Source organism: Pagrus pagrus (assembly GCF_965226575.1).
Source record: "Pagrus pagrus genome assembly, chromosome: 9".
Taxonomy (NCBI): domain Eukaryota; kingdom Metazoa; phylum Chordata; class Actinopteri; order Spariformes; family Sparidae; genus Pagrus; species Pagrus pagrus.
Window position 1 is genome coordinate 22924105 of NC_140193.1, and position 20377 is coordinate 22944481.

General features: G+C 40.3%; 2 protein-coding genes across 3 annotated transcripts in view; one reads left to right on the top strand and one right to left on the bottom strand.

Annotated features, from left to right (window-relative positions):
* The window catches only part of klf12b (Kruppel like factor 12b), a 46446-nt gene extending 34421 nt beyond the window's left edge, over positions 1 to 12025 (top strand). For both annotated transcript variants that reach the window (XM_084361752.1, XM_084361753.1), the window contains exons 5-6: positions 5704 to 5861; positions 7947 to 12025. In XM_084361752.1, the coding sequence (XP_084217878.1) occupies positions 5704 to 5861; positions 7947 to 8128 (340 nt within the window). In that variant the 3' untranslated portion in view covers positions 8129 to 12025. The remainder of the gene's footprint in view (positions 1 to 5703; positions 5862 to 7946) is intronic.
* Positions 12026 to 13990: 1965 nt separating this feature from the next.
* Positions 13991 to 19925, bottom strand: klf5b (Kruppel like factor 5b). Its single transcript, XM_084361751.1, has 4 exons — positions 19608 to 19925; positions 16484 to 17390; positions 16344 to 16403; positions 13991 to 16019 (listed from the first exon to the last, which is right to left on the bottom strand). The coding sequence occupies exons 1-4, from the start codon at positions 19782 to 19784 to the stop codon at positions 15841 to 15843; spliced, it is 1323 nt and encodes a 440-aa protein (XP_084217877.1). The 5' UTR covers positions 19785 to 19925; the 3' UTR covers positions 13991 to 15840.
* Between the last annotated feature and the right edge of the window lie 452 nt (positions 19926 to 20377).

Consider the following 20377-nt stretch of genomic DNA (forward strand, 5'->3'; position numbering starts at 1 on the left):
GTATGAGCACAGTGATCCTTTACTATGGATTTACACATACTGTAGGCCCGCTGATATAAATAGCAGCCGAAAACTGCTAGTAGCTTCTTTCAGATGCGGTGGTGAAATCTTCTCAACCCACAGAGAAGCATGAAAATCCTTCACCTGCAGTTAAAACATTTAACAGTTTATTTTTTATATGACAAAAGCAACATGGAATCCTGAAATTGATACTTACATTTATGGCTGCAGCTAACCATTACTTCATTACTTTTATTGCTGTCTAACCCTGTCATCTTTTTTTGATGAATCATTTTGCCCTAGCACAGTCAGAGAATAATGAAAAATGTCCATCACAGAGCAGGTGATGTCTTTAAATGGCCGACAAAAATGTTGTCCGATCCCCAACTGAGAACCAGTGGTGGAAGAAGTATTCAGATCCTTTCCTAAAAAGTACTACACTGTGAAAATACTCATCTATAAGCAAAAGTCCTGAATTAAAAACTGTACTTCAGTAAAAGTATATAAGAATAATCAGGAAAATATACTTAAAGTATCAACAGTTAAAGTCAGTGTTTTACTGTTATATCTGATATTTTTGGATTTGTCTATGCAGCATTTTACCGCTGTAGATGTGGGGCTCATTGTAAATACTTCCCGCTGAGCAGGCAGCGTCTGTGGACAGCCAGAATTAGTTGATAAATGACGTTGAGAAAAGACGTCCAGTCAGGCCATAATCTAGACATCCACTGACATCCAGAATTAGTTGAGAATAGACGTTCATACTGGCTATGATCTGGACGTCCACGGACAGCCAGAATTAGTCGACAAACGACATATAAACGTCTATACAACATCCAGAAAATACGTATAAAAAACGTTCATTCTGGCTCCCCAGAGGACGTCTTTAAGACGTCTTGGATGTCCATAAATGACGTCTAAAAGACGTGATCTAGACCACTTTTTGCTCACTGGGTTTTTATACTGTTTGGGGATTAATCTACAGCAATTCATCATATTCTATAAAATCATAATATGTTCATCCTCCAGTTTATCACAAACATTTAAAATCAACACATTTGGGGATACATGGTCTTAACTGGACGAAAGGTGTATGAAAAAGTTTAATAAAATGAAACTAAAGCTGTCAGACAAATGTAGTTGAGTAAAAATATAATATTTTCCTCTGAGATGTAGTGAAGTAGAAGTATGAAATATTCTTTCCTATTTATTGAAAAAGTTATGCAACTATTAATTACTCATGAGAAGACATTTACCTTAAGCATTTTATTGTTTGTTAATTCTGCAATTGGATATTGGACTTGCATTGCAAAAGAGACGGATTGGCAGTCACACCTCCTCCATGTTAGTGCTCATCACTGGAGCTCCCCAGGGCTGTGTGCTCAGCCCCCTCCTGTTCACACTGTACACCCATGACTGCACTGACAGCCAGACATCCAGAGAACTCTGTAGTGAAGTATGTGGACGACACCACCATCATCGACCTTATTATAAACAACGGTCAGAGTTAATGCCGGGGGGAAATCAACAATCTTGCAGAGTGGTGCACAGAGAACAATCTACCGTTCAATGTCAGCAGAACCAAGGAGCTGATTGTTGATTTTAGAAAGAGGAGACAAAGACACACAACCCTGTCTACATCAGTGGAGCTGAGGTGGAGCAGGTGAACAGTTATAGATCAGTAGGAATTAGCATCTAAGAGGACCTTCTTGATCATCACACATCACCATTCTGGTTTAAAAAGTTAAAAAGTTTAAAAGCAGAGAAAAGGGCCTTCTATGAAAACTTATGAAAGCTTAAATCCAGAGCCAAATTCTTGTCATAGAGTCATAGAAAGCATCCTGACTGGAAACACCACAAACTGGCATAGAAGGCCGTTTCCAGTCAGGATGCTTTCTATGAAGGCTCTGCAGTGGATGATTAAATCCACCAGAACATCACTGGTACCCATCTACAGAGCACCAGTGATATCGGAGAGGTCAGATGTCTGCACAGAGCCTAAAGGACACTAAAAACCAACACCCACCCCAGCCACAGTCTGTTCACCCTGCTGCCATCTGGCTAAAGATACAGAAGTATCCGCTGCCGTACCACCAGACTACAAAGCAGCTTCTTTCCTCAGGCTGTGAGACTCTTGAACTCATCCTTCCACTCCGGAAAATTGTTTTGTTTTGTATTGATTCTCCTTTGAAGCATAAAGGAACCTAAACTAAATTTTGTTTTGCAACCTGGTTTGTAAAATAACAAATACATTCACCTTAATCCTTGATTAACTAAAGTTTAATTAGCTACAAATTAACCATTTATTATCGGTAGTTATTAAAAAATGTTGTATAAGTTGTATATCTGTGTATCCGTAAGGATTGGAGATCACTAATCAGTATCGTTTGTCCCATTGGGAAATTTCTCCGAGTACCCAAAATGGATTAAACCTAGAAAGCCGTCGCTGAGCTCTTGAAACTGAGCAGTGACGACGACAAAATTATCACCAGCAGCGGAGCAGCAGTCGTGGCACTTGAAATGAGTTAATTTATTATGAGTAATGAGTCGTCCTTCGTTCTTTGTTTTAGGAGCTGTTGTACTCAGAGATTCCTAAATTATATCATAATCACAGAGTCACTTCATGGATGAAGTCAGAATGTAAACATCCGCCTCTTCTGCTAGATGTCTGAGCTCAGAGTGTTTCCACTGTTAATCCTGCCCCTCCTCTTCACTGCCCTGGACACGCGCGCACGCACACACACGCACACACACACACACACACACACACACACACACACACACACACACACACACACACACACACACACACACACAGACCTATGAGGATCATTAGATGGCCCTGTAATAATTTCTAATTAAAACTCACTGTTTTCCTTCGCATTTATAAATACACTTCTTTGTCTAAATGTTCAGTTCTGACATAACGTTGCACTGAGATATTTTTTGGAGAAATGAGAGGGGAGCTGGAGTTCACTTCATATCTGACCCGTGTGCTCATTTCCTGTACAGCTTCAGATTGGCAGCGAGCCAAGAGCAACAGGTGATCTGTATATTTGTGTGTGTTTCTCGATTCCTGTGTATTTGTGTGGCCTGTACGTATGTGTGCGTCTTGATTGCTTTAGTGTATCTGAGTCTGCATTTGACAAATCGTACCTCGGTGCAACGCAGAGAGACAGGAAGTAGGTTGTGTGTGGCGGAGACAGTTCACTGGAGGGCCCGTCTGGCAGCCCCTGCTCCTCTTTCAGATCCCTCTAACGCGACAGAAGCTGCTCCTTTCTCCCTCTTCACCCCTCCTTTTACTCCCCCCTTCACCCTCTTTTACCTGCTTCTCAATATCCACAGCAGAGACTCTGAGACCTGAAAGAAAAGCTACTGTGCTCCACCACTGCTGACAGTTAAATATATCCCACAGATCTCACTCCTCCTCCCCTCTAGTAAACAGAGATGTTCTTGTTTTCTGTCTCCACTGTATCCTTCTCTTTCTTGCCCGTTTGTTGTGTGCATGTACAGCAGTCATGTGCTTATCGCTGTGTGAAAGGTGCTCACTGTTTCACAGTCGACAGTCACTGGTGAGACATGAACTACTGACCGTCTACCACAACCCTGCCCTATTTTCGTTCCGTCCTTTGTGTGTGTGTGTGTGTGTACTGTATGTGTACAGCATCATATTCAGAGAAGCGATGCGTGAGCTGATTTAATTTTTCCACAGATATGATACTACACTACACTGCAAGTGCTCACACACACACACACACACACACTGACACACTCACAAGCCTCGCAAACAAAAGCACACACTTAGCTACAGGGCTTCACTTTCAGAAGTGACAAATTATATAATCTGCTGTGATATTGAGTAGTTATTGGAGAGGAAATGTCATGACAAAATGTATTGATGACAGGAATAACGCAGGAGTCATTAGCCTCATTGAACTACTTTGAAAAAAATAAAACTCCACCTTTGATTGATGAGAGTATCGCAGCAATAAGAATACCAGCCGTCTTACCTCATCTACTCCCTCAGCATCACAGGACAGCAGTGTAACACTGCCACCTGCTGGAAAAGCTACTGTTCTGCACTAGCTTGCAGGGTCATTTTCTGGAGCGTACACTCATCTTTATAGAACCAACAGAAACTATACAGACTTAAGTTCACCTTTTCAAAGCTCTTCACACAGGTTACTAACATGCAGCACAACACTTAAAGGGGCACTATGTAGTTTAACTGAATAAACAAGCTGTTCTCAGAGGAAAATAAGGTCCCCAGAACACTGTTTGAAGCTAGAAAGGCGTCAGGGTCCGCCAAATATAATATTAAGTAAAACAGTATGAAGTGGTGTTGTCCTTTTAAGGTCAGTTTGTTTATTCAGTTTGTTCAGTCATGAAAGCGAAGAGAGTTTGTTTATTTGGTTTGTTTAGTCATAAAAAAAAACACTTAATGAAGTTTTCTGTCTTCTGATTAAAATTTCTTTCCTACAACTACACAGTGAACCTTTAATCTCAGATCCAAAATAAACTAATGCGACAAAACTACAACATACACATGGATCCACTCTATACCACTACACAGTGGTCACAAAAACACTGGCTGCATTCCAATATGGACCACTACTGTCTTTGAAGGGGGCTTCACTAAGAGACAATAAAATATTTTTCTAGGATTACTCTCATTTTTGCAGCTGTGTGCTGCTCCTTGGTTTCCTTTGTGCATTGCAGTGTGTGAGAATAGTGTCCATCAGCAGCATATTCACACATAAATACTGCCTGACATTTATGGGTCCATGCCGGTGTCAGCCGTGGCCGGAAGCGTTATGTTTTCAGCATGTCTGTCCGTCCCTTTCTCATGAACATGATATCTCAGGAATTCCTGGAGGGAAATTATGCAACTTTGGCACAAACATCCACTTGGATTCATTAATGAAGTGATTAGATTTTGGTTGTCAAAGGTCAAAGGTCAAGGTCACTGTGACCTCAAAGAGCTGCATAACTCAAGAATTCATACGCTAGTTTCCCACAAATGTTGAATACAATAAAATGATGAAGCGATGGCATCTTATATCTAAAAGGTCAAAGTTATACTCTTCTGGCCTTTATTCAAAGCAGCAATTCAGGAACAGAAGGGGAGATTGTGACTTCATTTTACATTTGGTTGGATACTGAATTGGTGATATTAACTCTGGGTGCCCACCTTGAAACTGTGATTAGATCCTCTGTGCTGCCGGGTTGAAGCGTCCACATTTTGCAATTTGCAGCTAATGCGACTGTTTTTTGTTTCTCTCAATTAACTTACAGACATACTGTACAGCAGTAGTCCACGTCAAGCTCATTGGTTGTGCTGGTGTTGATCTTCAGGTGATTGTCGTTGCACCATGTGACGAAGCTCTCTATCAGTCCTCCGTACTCCTCTTTAAAAATAGTCTCTCATTGAAGACAGTGTGTTTCTCACTGGAAATTATTCACTGGAATCATACACGTACATATAGTGTTAACTTATGAACTACCCTTATGATCATTATATATATGAGTCTTGACAGACATGGATGTAAACTGCAACTTACATACAGCCACGAGGCAGTAATACTAGTTCAGTATGAACGCAGTGCATACTGGAGACCTGCTTAGTTTCGCTGTGCCTCACATTGTTGCACAAAGTCATCGTCACAGTCTAATAATGCTGTTATGTTCATTCTCCTGTTGCAGTTCCATGTCCCCGTTCAGTATTGACAGCATACGGCGCCCTCGAAGGTCAGAGTCACCAGATTCCAAAAAGAGAAGAATCCATAGATGTGACTTCGAGGGCTGCAATAAGGTGTACACCAAAAGCTCCCATTTAAAAGCACACCGGAGGACGCATACAGGTCAGTGGCTATAAGTGTTTGTTTATATGCTACGATTATTATGGTGTTAGTTGATCTACAGTAATGACAGTAATCACAGTCTTTTTATCCCGTACCCTGGGCTTACTTTGTTAAGGTTGCACTGAAAACCACCTGAGTCACTATGGAGAATGTATAAACTCAAACTTTAATCTGGAGCAGGTCAATGGTTAATGCCAACTCTAGACAAGGACTTGAGCAGTTTAGCTAACAAACCACATCCAAGATAAAGACAATGAATGCACATGTAATGTAATGTATGTAATGTATTTATAATGCTTTATAAGATCTGCTGAACACCTTTGATAATACACTCTGATGTCCTACAAAAGTCGTCCGAAGGCATTATGTCTGATCGTAAAACTGTACATTCAAAGGGCAAAACTCTCAGTTTCTCATGATCACAGACTCTCTTATGAACATCCTGTGGCTTTCTTTAGTCTTAATGGAGGCAGACTGTGGTTATGAGTGCTGTAAGACTGTCCTAATGGCTCAGTGTCGGCTTAAAGTAAAAGGTGTATATTTATAATGACACTATCATTAGACCATGTATCACACTGTAACCAAATGGAAAACAAATTCATGATTGTGGCGTCACATTCGTGTTAATACGATACCGCAGGAACACCTTGAGGGATTTTGACCTGACAAAACACATTTTTGACCATTGCTCAACAGTTTGTATGATGATCATGAAAAGTTTTACAAACATTGTCTAATAGGGTAAAATGATGAACTGGTGACATTTTATATTCAGAAGGTCAAAGGTCAACTTCCTTGTGACATCATAATATTCTGCAAAAAAAAGTTCTGATCATACTTTAGGCCATCGCTCAGAAACAGCAACTTGACTGGTTCACGGAGGGATACAACCATGAGGCGATAATTCTAGTTGACAAAGTACCATCATGGTTGTGAGATAAAAATTGCAGACTTAACAAATCAGTCTGCACCTTAATTTCCTTACTATACAGTGATAATGTAAATGCACCAACTAATTCAGACTTGATGGTCATTGTGATGTACTACACATCGGGGGTCGACTGATGTGTTTTTTTCGATACCGGTTATTAGACATCAAGGAGATTGGAAACCGATATCCGGGACCGATATTCATTTGCAGTGAAAATGAAAATCTTTGTGTCAAAATTTTGAACAACCAGTGATGAAATAAACCTCAGTATTTACTCAAATACTGTTCTTAAGTACAACTTTCAGGTACTTTACTTGCGTATTTCCATTTTTTGCTACTTAATACTTCATCTCAACTACATCTCCACTCTTTGATAATTTTAGTTACTAGTTACTTTGCAGATTCAGATGATTCAGTGTTTATAGGCTCTGAATTCTGACATGTTACCAATCAGATAATGTTGTGGGCAGGACACTGAGTGAGAGGATGCTGCATCAGAGCCAAAGTAACACATTTCTGAATTAGTGTAGTTATTTTATCTGCAATTTGGCAGAAAAATCACCGATACCGACAGTCAGAAGAATGCTCAATATCGGTCAGGGCTGATAATCAATCCTCCCCTACTTCACATCTCAAGCAAGTTTTTATAGTCTGCAAATGCATATTAATATTGTACAAAAATGAATCAATGCCACCGGATGTCTGAAAAGGCTTCCCAACAAAAAAAGAAAATCTGACAGACGATATAGAAAATAACAAAAAAAATATTACAAAAAAGAAGATTTGTAGCATGTAAAATGATCAGCCAGACTGTCAGGTGTACGTGTGTATACTTTACAATTACTATAAAGAAAAGAGTGGACATGGACACACACACTGGTGTGGTCTTAAAAAACATAGATATTGATTTTTGTACAAGCAACTGTGATGCTTGACTCATGATGGGTTTCATACAACATTATATAATCCTGTAAAAGCTTATAGCTATTGCTATAATGTGTCGTACAAACATTTAGGGAGACATATCATCATTTATAAAGTATCAAGGCCACTGGCTAAGTAACTTTTAATATGTCAAGTATCCAGTGGCAGTACTGAACTGATCGATCTACAAGCTTCTGACTGCGCACTCTGTTTTCTGTCCTCCTATCCAGGGGAAAAGCCATACAAATGCACCTGGGACGGCTGCACGTGGAAGTTTGCCCGCTCTGATGAGCTGACGAGGCATTACAGAAAACACACAGGGGTGAAGCCCTTCAAGTGCGCAGACTGTGACCGCAGCTTCTCCAGATCTGACCACTTGGCCCTGCACCGACGGAGACACATGCTGGTGTGAATGAGACGGAGCGAGATACAGAGAGAGAGAGAGAGAGAGAGATCAATGGAACAGACACACACACTCACACACACAGGCAGCCGGGGGAGCGGGATCTCCCTATGAATGTTTCTCAGCTGGCCTGGACGCACACCCACACACACATAGACGCACACACACACTCTCATCCGTCACGAGGAGGGAAGATGAAGAGGTGCACAGAGCTTGTGGAGCACAAAACAGGGTCACTTCTGGATCCTCTTTGGGGTTGGAAGGAACGGACGGCAGGATCTGTTATTGTCTTTGTTTGGAGTATAATAGGGAACTGTCTTTTACAGCACTGTTTGTAAATGTTTCACTTTGATTTTTAAGATGAACTCGCACTTCTTTATTTGGACAAAAAAATATATATAATGCAATCGCAGCTGTCTCTTTTTTGGTATCTTTCTTTTCGTTATTGTTCAAATGGCTGCTTCTCCAGCATTCATAATGTGAACGACCCCAGTATGTGGAATGGATTTCCTGTGTGAGCAGAGAGAAGTAGGACTGGATCACAGGAAAAGGAAAGGACTTGGGCCTATTTGGAGTTACAGGCAGCATTGTTGCACCGTGCCTCCCTGTGAGTCTGACTTGTGACCAGCAGAGGGCGCCATTTCAACGCAGATGGCTTCCTTTGCCTGCTGGAGCCTGCTGTCATAGCCGAGGCACGCCATATGGAAGCTAAAAATGGGGGCTGGACTTTCACCTATCTCATACCCAGCAAAAAATAAATGACATGAACTCAAACAGCCACAACCTGAATGAATCAACCTCATCAACACGTCCACTGTTTCACATAGTCATTGCTTTCTTTCAAACAATGAAAACTGGACATGCGTATCATCACACCAGCAAAGGAACACGCCGCTTACCACACGCTCACAGGACCCCACATCTCATCAGTGCTACTCTTTATGTTGAGCCTCTTGAAAGCATTTTCTTCAAAAAAAAAAAAATCTTTGGTGGATTTCGTGCTGTGATTAGCAATCAGTAAAGTGCAATCTTTAAGGATAAATATACTTTCAGTATGGAAACGTTTTGTTTTATTGAATCTTGCTTCTTCTTCTGTTTTTTTTTTTTTTTTTAAATGCCTGCTTATTGCTTATGTTTGACTCAGAAAAGTACAACCCCTCATGTACAGTGAACACTTTGAAACAATCAGAGGAGATATCCAGTATGTGAAAAAGAAAAAAATAGAGGCACCTTACAGACTCTGCTTTCATTCTGTCCTGATCTATCTGTTGTTTTCTCAGCTGGGTTTGACAGTGAAAAGAACTTGGCCTTGTGGTTTTTTTTGCACAGCAGCACTTGACCATAAGCTGAAACTGACATCGGCTGCAGTGTTATTACAGGGATAGCGTGGCACCTGATGTACAATACAGAAAAGCAATACATACAGGACAGAGTGATGAGAGGGAGCGTCAGCGTCCTCGTTGTTCTGTTTGCTGATGTCAATATCGGGGGAGAAGTTTCTAACCGCGACTGCCACAACTCCCTCTGTCGATTGGTTCGTAGCTCTAATCGGGCTCTAATCTGATGCGTCTCAGTTAGCGAGTTACTCCGAATCATTTTATTTTGTTTTATTTTATTTTATTTGTCTCAAATACAGACAGTCACTTGAAATGTTTTCACCTCAGACCAGATATATGTTAAGATTATTATCTGATGTACCTGAGATTTGGCTATAGAAATGACTGACAAATGGAGGAATCACATTTACAGTACATGTATAAAGAATACATACACATCATGTACATGCATGAATACATTATGTATGCACAGGAAGGCCACATTTTTGATGCAGTTACTGGCAGAAACATCTCTTCAATTAATTTAAAAGTTGAGTCATAATAACAGACATTGTGCAGGTATTTGCAGACATAAACTCAGAGTATCAGGCTATTTTATTGCATAGTGCTGCTAAATGCATCTATTGGACCGAAGCCAGTAAAAAGAAATGGTGACCTTTTTGATAACAGCACCTTGAAAACTACACGCGCACACACACACGCACACATCACACACCCTCACTCTCAGTCAAGTAGCCAGATCCAGGAGGTCATTTCCACACATGCACCCCAAGGTATGTGACACCCCTTTGAATGGTAATGGTCTATGTTATCATTATTTATGTATATTGTTTGTGCACATGTCATTATGCCCAGTTGTATTATCATTTTGGCAAAAAGCATATCAGCACCTTGTTTGATTATTAGTATGATTTTCAAATTATTTTATTTCAGATGTCAATTTATAAAAACAAATAATCATGGTCATATTTTATCATCCATATAATGTATGAGAAGGTTTTATTATTGAGGGGCACTTCATCATTGCATATAACTCTTTTTTTCTTCTGTAAAAAGGATCTTTTGAAATGTTGTAATATATGTGATAGTGAAGATAAAACTTATTACAAAGTTCTACAGCCTGTATATACATTGGAAAAATAGGGCTTTTGATTAGTAGATGCAGGAAATACATTTATACATGTAAAGTCTTTTTTCAGAGACTGTAATTTATCTAATTTGATATACAGTGAAATGGGGCTAATGGTATTCATCATGTAAATGATCATATGTGATGTTCTATAACAGTTTGCTTTCTTTGGTTTGTGGTTCAATAAGTTCATGATCAAATCATTTGTATTCCCAAGGCTGAACCAGTGTTTGCTAGAACCGACAAATTATTTATATACAATGACCGTATTAAGGTACTCGATTCCCTGTGTTGCTATTTTGCTATACCCGGACAAGAAATTATATTGATCAAGCACATATCAACAACACGTGTACTCTCGTATTCAGTGTATGAAGTTGCCTGCCTTAATACACCAGTTTTTTGCTCAATTCAATTAGACTTGAATATGGTGTCTCCACAGGACAGGGTGTATTATGTTTCCCTCCAGCATCTCTTTCCTCATTTTAGAGCATAATTTTGTAACGGTAACCAGGGTCAAAGTTATGCAATAATAATGAATAGTGCCTCATATTGCAAACTTGTAATATCAGCTGCTCTGTGCAGAGTTCAGATTTCAACATGTGTGCTCAAATTAATAAATTTCAAATGGGAAACCATGAATTTTTTTGGAAAGAAACAACAAAGCACAGACAACGTTATGCAAGGCGGACCTCTAATGTTTCACTTTCTTTACGCACTGAGCCTTATGCCATTGTGTCAAATGCAGCATCCTCCCATAACACTTTCACAGGCTGTTTATAGCTCGCGTTATTACTTTGCTCGCAATAAGTCACTTCCTCTGAGGGGAACAAAACTGAGTTACGAAGGCCTCATGATGTTTCAGCTTCATCATATGAATGGAACATGGAAGATAGTGAGGGTTCTTACTCACAGGGAAAATATCCTGTGGCTGGGATTCCGGCTGTAGAGCGACGCCTTTGTTAATGAATACTGATCTTACACTTCTCTATCAGTTCAATATCTACTTTACTTTCTGTGTAACATCTGCTTTTGAGTTCCTGGTTTTGAAAAATTTTAAGTAGTGAAGCCAATGCCTTTGTTTCAAGTTTGCTGATATTACGTACAGTAATCGTTGTTCCTGTATTTATGTAAAGTGAGTGTAGTGTAAATATATTCAGATCTTTTCATTCTTACCGTAAAAAAAGAAAAAAAAGAAAAAAATTGTGATATTGCTCAGCATCGCTTCAAAAGGGAGATTCTGCTCATGGAATTCCACATCTGTAAAAGAAATTTTTAATCCCAATATTTTTCAAAACTTCAAGAACAGATGTCCTTCTTTATTTCTGTTACACTTTTCTTTTCTCCAAGAGTTGTTTAAGTATCCAGTCAGTGTTTTGCCTTTTTCTCTGTATTTTTCATATGGATGGAGCTGTGAAATTAAAAATAAGTTCAAACATATACATGTATATCAATATGAATGGAGGCATGAAGGTTAATAAAGTTGCATTTTGTATGTAACACACTGGTATGGAGCTAGTTGCTATCTACGACTGAGACGGCTGGTATGTGGTTTCAATGTCGCTCAGACATCTGAGTACTGTACTCACATTCTCTGGCATTCAGAAACCTAATCTTGGTATTAGGGAAGACATTTTAAATTATTGGTGATATGCAGTACAGTAGCTTGTACACAGTGTACGTCTGATCACTACAAGAAGAGCAGAAAATTATTAAAGCCATTACAAAAAAATGAAAACCATCGATTAACCAGACGTACTACAAGGAACTTTTTACTGGTAATGAAACACTTTTAGTTTATAGGAGACATTCAGTGCTTATCTTCATGTTCATACTTTCAGTTATGCTAAATCAATTCTTACGTGCCAAACAAGTCACTAGACATACGTGTGTGATACGGTGATGTGGTGTGATGTCACAAAGTCATGGAATTAAAGGCGGGACTACTGACGAGGCGTTTCAGGAGCAGTGTTTTCTGTGGGAGAGAGGAGCTTCTGTTGCTTCGACCTTTTTAACTTTCAGGATGTTTTACATATAAAAGAACATATATAACATACTGAAGGCAAGGAAAAAAAATGAAAAAGCACAATGGGTCTCCTTTAATACTGACGCCTCTATATGCAAACGAGACGATCAGTAGGAAGATTGGCTATTTCTGTATAATTTTAATAGTCATTCTTAGTGCTTGTCACCAGGTCGGAATTCTGACTTATCCAGGTCAGTCATTATGTTTTTCTCTTACGCAGTATTGCTGAGGATGAATTGAGGAATTGAGGAAAGAAGCTGCTCTGTAGCCTGGTGGTACGGTATGGCACTACAACAAAGTTTAGTTTTTTGTTTCACCATCGTCATCTTTTGTCCACAGGGGCCACCAGAATCAACAGAAAACTAAAGCGGCATATAAAAATTCTTCAGTGCCTGAATATCCTCATTGACGTATTCAAACATCTCAGTAAAACATTGTGTACCTCTGTGCGATACCATGGTGTTTTGTTGCACCAACAGAGAGTTGTATTTTAAGATCTGCTATTATTTAACACAACATGTAGAGAATGCTGTTTCTAAGAACAGGTTGCACTTAAAAAACGCCCAGCACATAGTGTACGGCACTCTATTATAACTGGATCTGGATGAATGTTTCTGTCAGCCAGCAAAGGATTCAGATGATTACAATAGCGAGGTTTCAATTCCCACCCCACAAAGCATTTCACCGTGCAGTATATCACATGCGTGATTTATTACTCACAAGGGCCTATACAGTGTAGGCTATACTGTACAAGCAAAGTAGAGTCAAAAGAAGCTGAAGGCAAATAAGAGCGATATTATACCAATTGTCAGAGTGAAGTGCCTCTGCATTCGGGACAAGCTGAGACAACTCCTCTGGTTTGTACAGCTTCTCTTGGCACCTAAAGTCTGCTGTGACTCATGTCAGGGACACTTTCCAAGAGTTGAACAAAAGATGCAATCTTGTTCTGTTTTCATGACTTGTCAATAAGAACAAGTGCACTAAGGGTGTGACCCGCGATAATAACTGAATGCTGAAGGCAAATCATTAACCAAAAACGAATTGGCGCAGCAAGGATGACCCGACACTGGGAGATGTGAGGGGAGACGACGGTTTGTTTGGCATTCAAATCATTTGGCATTTTGAATGACTATAATAATTAGACAGAAGTAGCCAGTCTTCTCGTTGATGGCCTTGTTTGCTTATGCAGGTCATATAGAGGCGTCAGTAATAAATTCAGACTTTTTCATAGACAGACAGCCGGACATGAATAGCTACATAAACGGCTGGCAAAATACTGCTTCTACTGGTAGTTCCTGCTAATATAGGTGTCTCCAGGAACACATTATGCCACACAATCACACAGACTCACAATGTGAACCAGACGATACAAAAAGAAATATTCAACTCAGAACTTTTATTTGCACTGTGAGGGTCACATGGCTTCGTAGCACATTAGATCAATTTGGACTGCATCTTCATGTTATGAAGCTACGACACAAAATATTGTAACGCCTTTCATGTCAAAATATTTGTGTGTATATATATTTCAAAGTATTGCAATAATTCACCGGCACATACGTCACTGAGCTGCTGTCTTGGCTGGAGAAAGTGATGACAGTGTAGACTGTAACAATATTCTACCATTCGATCCTTCTTAGACTCTGCCAAAAAAAGTTAAAAATAAACAGTCTCTGCAATTTAAAAAAAGAAAAGTTTAAAATCTTTATACACCCAGAAACAATCAATGGATCGTATCCTTTAAACAGCAGATACAAAATATATACATATTAAAAAATTATAGAGGCTTCAAAAATCAATTTTGTTCAACCTGCCTGACTCAAATTACAAAGAAACTTGGTCATAAATAGAGACAGAGGAGGGGCAGCCAACATACAGAATCACTTTAGTAAAGTAAAGTACCTGGTAAAAGAACATTGTCCCAAAGGGGCAGTTTTGTTTTCCATTCATCCAAAAAAGAAAGAGGCAGTTAAAGGCACTTTCAAAGTGTGTTTGAATATATGGACAGTAGTCAAAGAAAACCAAAAGCTGACACAGATGTTCAGACTGGCAGGTGCTCAGTCTGAATCTAAAAAAAATATCTCAAACTCACAGACATCCATTTGGAACCTCTTATGACGACAAATCACGAGTAACCTGATGCTGTCAGAAGATATGTAATGTTGGACACTTAAATTATTTCCTGCCGAAACAAAGTCAGAATGAACGAGTCTGGATTCGCCCATCGTTACGACTTCCGGGAGAAGGAAAATAACCCTGACCTGCCGCTGAAATGTCACGTACTCAAAGCTCCTCGGTGTAAAATGAGATATTGCTGTGTGGAGTTAACATGGGACAAAACAAGCCCATCAAAAACAAGTTAAACCTTTTCTATAATTAAATAAACGAGTTCTGTAATGACCACATCTCTGTTACAATATGGGGTCATAGATATGGAACATTCATAATGACAATGATAAATATCTCATCGCCATTATCTCCCTCTTATTTCAGCGTTATAAATAGATATAGATTTTGTTGTGAGTAAAGTTGTCCTCAGTGGCAAAGTAATCTATAAATCTGGCAGTGTTAAAGTCATGCTGCACTCTCCACCTGGCTCGCAAACAGCGCTAATTCCAATATTTCTTCTTCTTGCTGTGTCTTTTAGTAAATCCACACCTTTTGTACCTACAAGTGAAACTAACTGCTTATACTTTCTATATTACGCACATCAGTCCTTTGACCCTCGGCTAAAGCAACGTACTCTTTGACCTTCCAGTTCATATATCTGCACTTACAATATGGCAGTTTGGTATTTAAGTTAATTTAATAAATGTCTGTAAATGACATGACGTTGTTGAAGTGACTTGTACAATGATACAAACAATGATAGTTGTGTATGTAGTTTGCAGTACAACAAAATCTAATGAAAATAAAGTCTTAAAAAAGATTAAATATTATGTCGTTATTACATTTGGCAAATTATTTCTCACTGACACCTTGGCAAATGTCCCCAATATTGCGATATGTGTGTGTAAATAAAATAAGGCAACAGTATTATTTGATCCTTTCACAATAAAAGAAATGACTCGTGGGCCAGCACTGCTAATAATATCTCCACTGGGGATGTGAGTGGAATAATCCACAGTTTTTAATTAGTTTGTTTGCTGATATGTAACATGTCCACTTCTACTGAAAAAAAAAAAAAAAAAAAAAAAAAAGATTGACTTGATTTGCAGGGTTAGGTTTTCTAGCTCTGGTGTCTCTTCATGTGCAGGGCCAGGTGATCAGAGCGGGAGAAACAGCGGTTGCACACGGCACACTGGAAAGGCTTCGCCCCGGTATGTTTCCTGAAATGGCGAGTCAGCTCGTCCGAACGGGCGAAGCGCCACTCACATCCCTCCCAGGAGCACTGGTACGGCTTCTCTCCTACAGCAGACACACACACACAAAAACAAAAAGCAGAATGAAGCTACTGCAGATGCACAAAACATCAATGACGTTAATTAAAAGTATGGGATATATCTTTCTCAAATTACTGATAAATGAGTTTTTAAGATTATGGACAAGCTGAGAACCATTAATCACAGTGTGTCCTGTTTTTGAGAGCTGCAGGGTTTATGTGATTTGACAGCAGTGAGATGTGAGCCAGGTCTGTCAGCAGACAGAATGCGTCTGCACGCCAAGTACATTTTTCCGCGATCACCGCTTCGACCCAAAAGAAGACTCGAGTGCAACTCAAAAACATTTTACCTGTGTGTGTCCGTTGATGAGCTTTCAAATGAGAAGACTTGGTGTACACCTTCTTGCAACCTAAAGAAAAAAAAAGCTCATTAACATCAAAATGCCGTCCTGTCACTTGGATATGAGCTTTTAATAGGAGCAAGACTCACCTGGAACATCACAGTGGTGAATCCGCCGTCTCTCCAGATCAGGATTACACCTCCGGTTGCTCTTAAATAGAGCCGACTGGGCCAACACTGGGGACATTGGACCAGCACCAGGTGCCGTCTGAACTGGTGTCAGTGTTGGACGCTGCACTGGCACAGGACCTCGACTTTGGACTAATCCCACACTGGAATTCTGGTCTGGGTTTTGGATTGGAGGGACACTAGAAGTTTGCCCTGGATTGACAGGATTATGGGTGTGAAAAGTTATCTTGGAGGCGATGCTGGCTTCATAGGAGGGAGGTGGGGACAGATTGTGGAGGAGCTCCTTCCCCCTGTCTGGACTGGAGGGCTCAGAGTTCGGCGGAGAAGGTGGCAAATAGGTCGGCCTCTGCTGATGTCGAAAACATTCATTGTGACTGCCCGTGGGTTTGGCAGAATTCTGCAGCGGGGCTACTTGGACGTTTCCCATGGGAAGACCTAACGGGGCCATGGGGATGGAGTTCAGCTGCGACCCATGAACAAGCTGCTCCATGTCAGAGTTCAGCAGCTGAAACAGGGGAACATCCTGGAAGTCTGGCACTTCCTGCTTGATGAAAAAATTCCCGCTAGCGGCGTCGGCCGCACTGAAAACACCTGGGTACTCTGGGAGTGTTGGTGGCACCCCGTTGCTCTGACAGGTGGCGTGCATCAGAGAGTGTGAGGGCTCCGTTTTGATCTGTCTCATAGTCCTGCAGAGACCGGGATGCAGGTATGTGACGTCAGGAAGCAGCAGGCTCATGTTGACACTGTAAGGAGGCGCTAAGTCCTCGGTGAAAGGCTGCTCGAGCATCAAAGAGCCGTCCCTGCACAACATTTTGGAATTTACTACGTCCTGTGGGTGAGACAGGTAGCTGTCCATCTCTGATTTACCCTGAAAGACAAAAGAGAGGCAAATAATCAAGTCAGCCATAGTCAAGTTCTGTCACTTAACAGATAATTGATTCAGGCTCTCTCATTGGTTATTGGTAGGGCTGCATGATGTGGTAAAAAAATCATGTTGCAATTATGTTGACATAAATCATGACTGAGATATGATTAGGACTGCAACTAACAGTTACATTTAATTGTTGCAAGAGGCTGAAATCTTGGAGTGGAATTTTCACTTCTTTTTACTTTAAAAATCACTCAAACCAACTAATCGATTATCAAAATAGTCCGCGATTAATTTAATAGTTGACAACCAATCTATTGTTTATTGGAGCTCTAGATATGATTCATGATTAAAGCGAATTAATTTTCATTTTCACAAAAAAAAAAAAAAGAAATCTGTCAAAATCACAATGATGTGACATTTGTTGGGGTCTGTGTCAAACAAACATGTTCTCTTACACCTAAAGAACAAGATTTATAGGCCAAGGCATCTCAGCACTGCAGTGTGTCGTTTAAAGGATGTTTTGACGCACATTTTGTCTTTTTCAAAAAAATACATTGAGACCATATTGCGATTTTGATCATATTGAGATGAATTGACAGTGTATTCCTTGGTTTGTAGAGGACTTAGGTGAATGTATTTGGCGGGAGATTTGGATTTGTTTATTGTTTTCGATTAAAAATCATCAATGCAATTTCATATCATTTTGGAGCAATATTATGATCATGTCTGTGTACAAAAAGTTGGATAAGCAGATAATAAACACCCAAAAAGCTTAATGACAACACTTTCTCAGTAAGTTCACTGAGGACTAACTACAACCATAGTTAGTTTTGATGCTCTCCACATTGATTTTACACTCATTCTGCCAAACAGCTTGACGTGCTTCACTTAAACCTGAACCCTGAATGTGCAGCCTTAAATATTGGTGTAAAATCGTTGATTAGATTAGATTAGATTAGATTCAACTTTATTGTCATTGTACACAGTACAAGTACAGAGACAACAAAATGCAGTTAGCGTCTAACCAGAAGTGCAAAAAGCAGTAAAGTGCAGAGTATGTACAGTATAAATAGTGCAAGACAGATAATGCAAAAGCGGTTTAGTTTAGATTATTTCGGTCATTTTCCAATTTATAAAATGCAAATACACTGGTAGATAGACAATAAATTAACTTTCTAGCTTCAGAAAACAAAACAAACAAAAACAAATAAACAAAATAGGAATAAAAAGGTGTAGGCTGAAGCCTTAGCTTATTACACCTACCCTTTAAACATTAATTATATTTTGTCAGCTGCCTTTAAATTATACAGTTCAATTTAAGAAAGTAACAGCAACTAAGAACATACACATTTTACACACAAAAATCCCAAACTCATCTTATGTACACACTGATGTTCATACTTCTTTTATATTTGTTAATCACCTTGTGTTCAAATCATTTTTTAAAATCAATTGTGTGTATTACACTCTTTCATTTCAAAAGACTAAGTATAAACAGTAGAATAGCACGAATTTAACATGGACCCTGAACGCCTCAGTGGTTTTCTGCTCTTGTGTTTTGTATTATTCTTATAAAATGATAACTCCAGACCTGCTGCTGAGCATGAACACTGACCAGAACTACCCACCATTCTCCACTGATGGTGAAGCATCTGACCAAACTCCCTGTTATGAACACATTTGGGGCCTGCATGCACTTGCGTACACACCGCCACATTAAAGACGCCAACGCCCCCCCCACCCTCACCCCCACCCTCACCCTCACAGGCAGCAGACGCCCTTCTGAAAACGCTCCAGCAGCCGAAGCTGTTTGTTAATACATGGCTGAAATTAGACCATCCAGTTGCTCTGCAGCGCTGCCGCTGCTGCTGCTGCTGTGCATCTCTTCCTCCCAAGTTTGCGGGAGCTTGTGCAACCTCTCACATCCCCCAGCCGTGCCCTGCTTCTTGCGATTCAAACCCAGTCAATGTCAGCATCACATTCGGCTGCACAGAGCGATCTCAGTCACGTGTTGGGACAGTAGCTGTGAATATTACAGCAAACAAAACACACAGGCCCTTCTCCCAGTGATCGGCTCACATCTTTCAATGAAAAAGCAGCCTGTTTCGCTCTGATCAGCAACATCCACTCTTCCCACGTCAAACCGGCAGGTATCGGTAAACGGTGTGATGCTGAGAGGCAGAAGAAGAAGGGGAAAAAAGGGCAATCTCTTACCAAATTATAATCTTGAAAGGAGGAAGTTCCCGGGATGGCATCCCTCGTGTTACAGAGCACTTGTCCATGATCTTCACCCCTCAGACCGTCGGCTGTCAGCGGCGCAGCGCTTTTACGGAGAAGCTGCGCGTCCTGCCCCGGAGCGACCCAAACATTATTCCTCACGGCGGCGGCCATAAAGGCAGAGGTGACTGTCTAACTATCCGAAATCTTTCACCAATAAATTAAGCATAGGTGTACCTTTTGTTTTTTAGACAACAATCTGTACGAGCAAAACGAGCCAGCTGTCAAACGTTCATTCTGCCTATTTTGCGCTGGCTCGTCAAATTACGCAACGGCGTGGATTGAGCGCGTCTGCAGGGCGGGGCTGAACATGTACAAAATAAACAGGACAAGCGGGCGATCAGGATACGCCTCGTGTAATGAATACTGGGGTTGTATGATGAGGTGAAATGGCTGAGGGTTAGAAATAACACTGAACGCCCCAAACACGTGGGGACAAAGAGGCGATTATGGAAGGTGAACGTGTCAAGTAATTGAGCAGTTTACTCACACACTTCAGAGTAAAGTGAGCCACTGGTTTGATCGGTGCAGTATCCCTCAGGATCGTGTTGGACAGGCTGAGACTGATTTAACTCTCACATGACACGAAAAGTTCAACTAGAATATTCTTTTATTTTAGTCACATTTTATTACAAAGGTTGATTTGGGTTGATTTTGACCTCTAAGACCTGTAAGAACAAACCCACACTGATGATATTTCAGTGTGT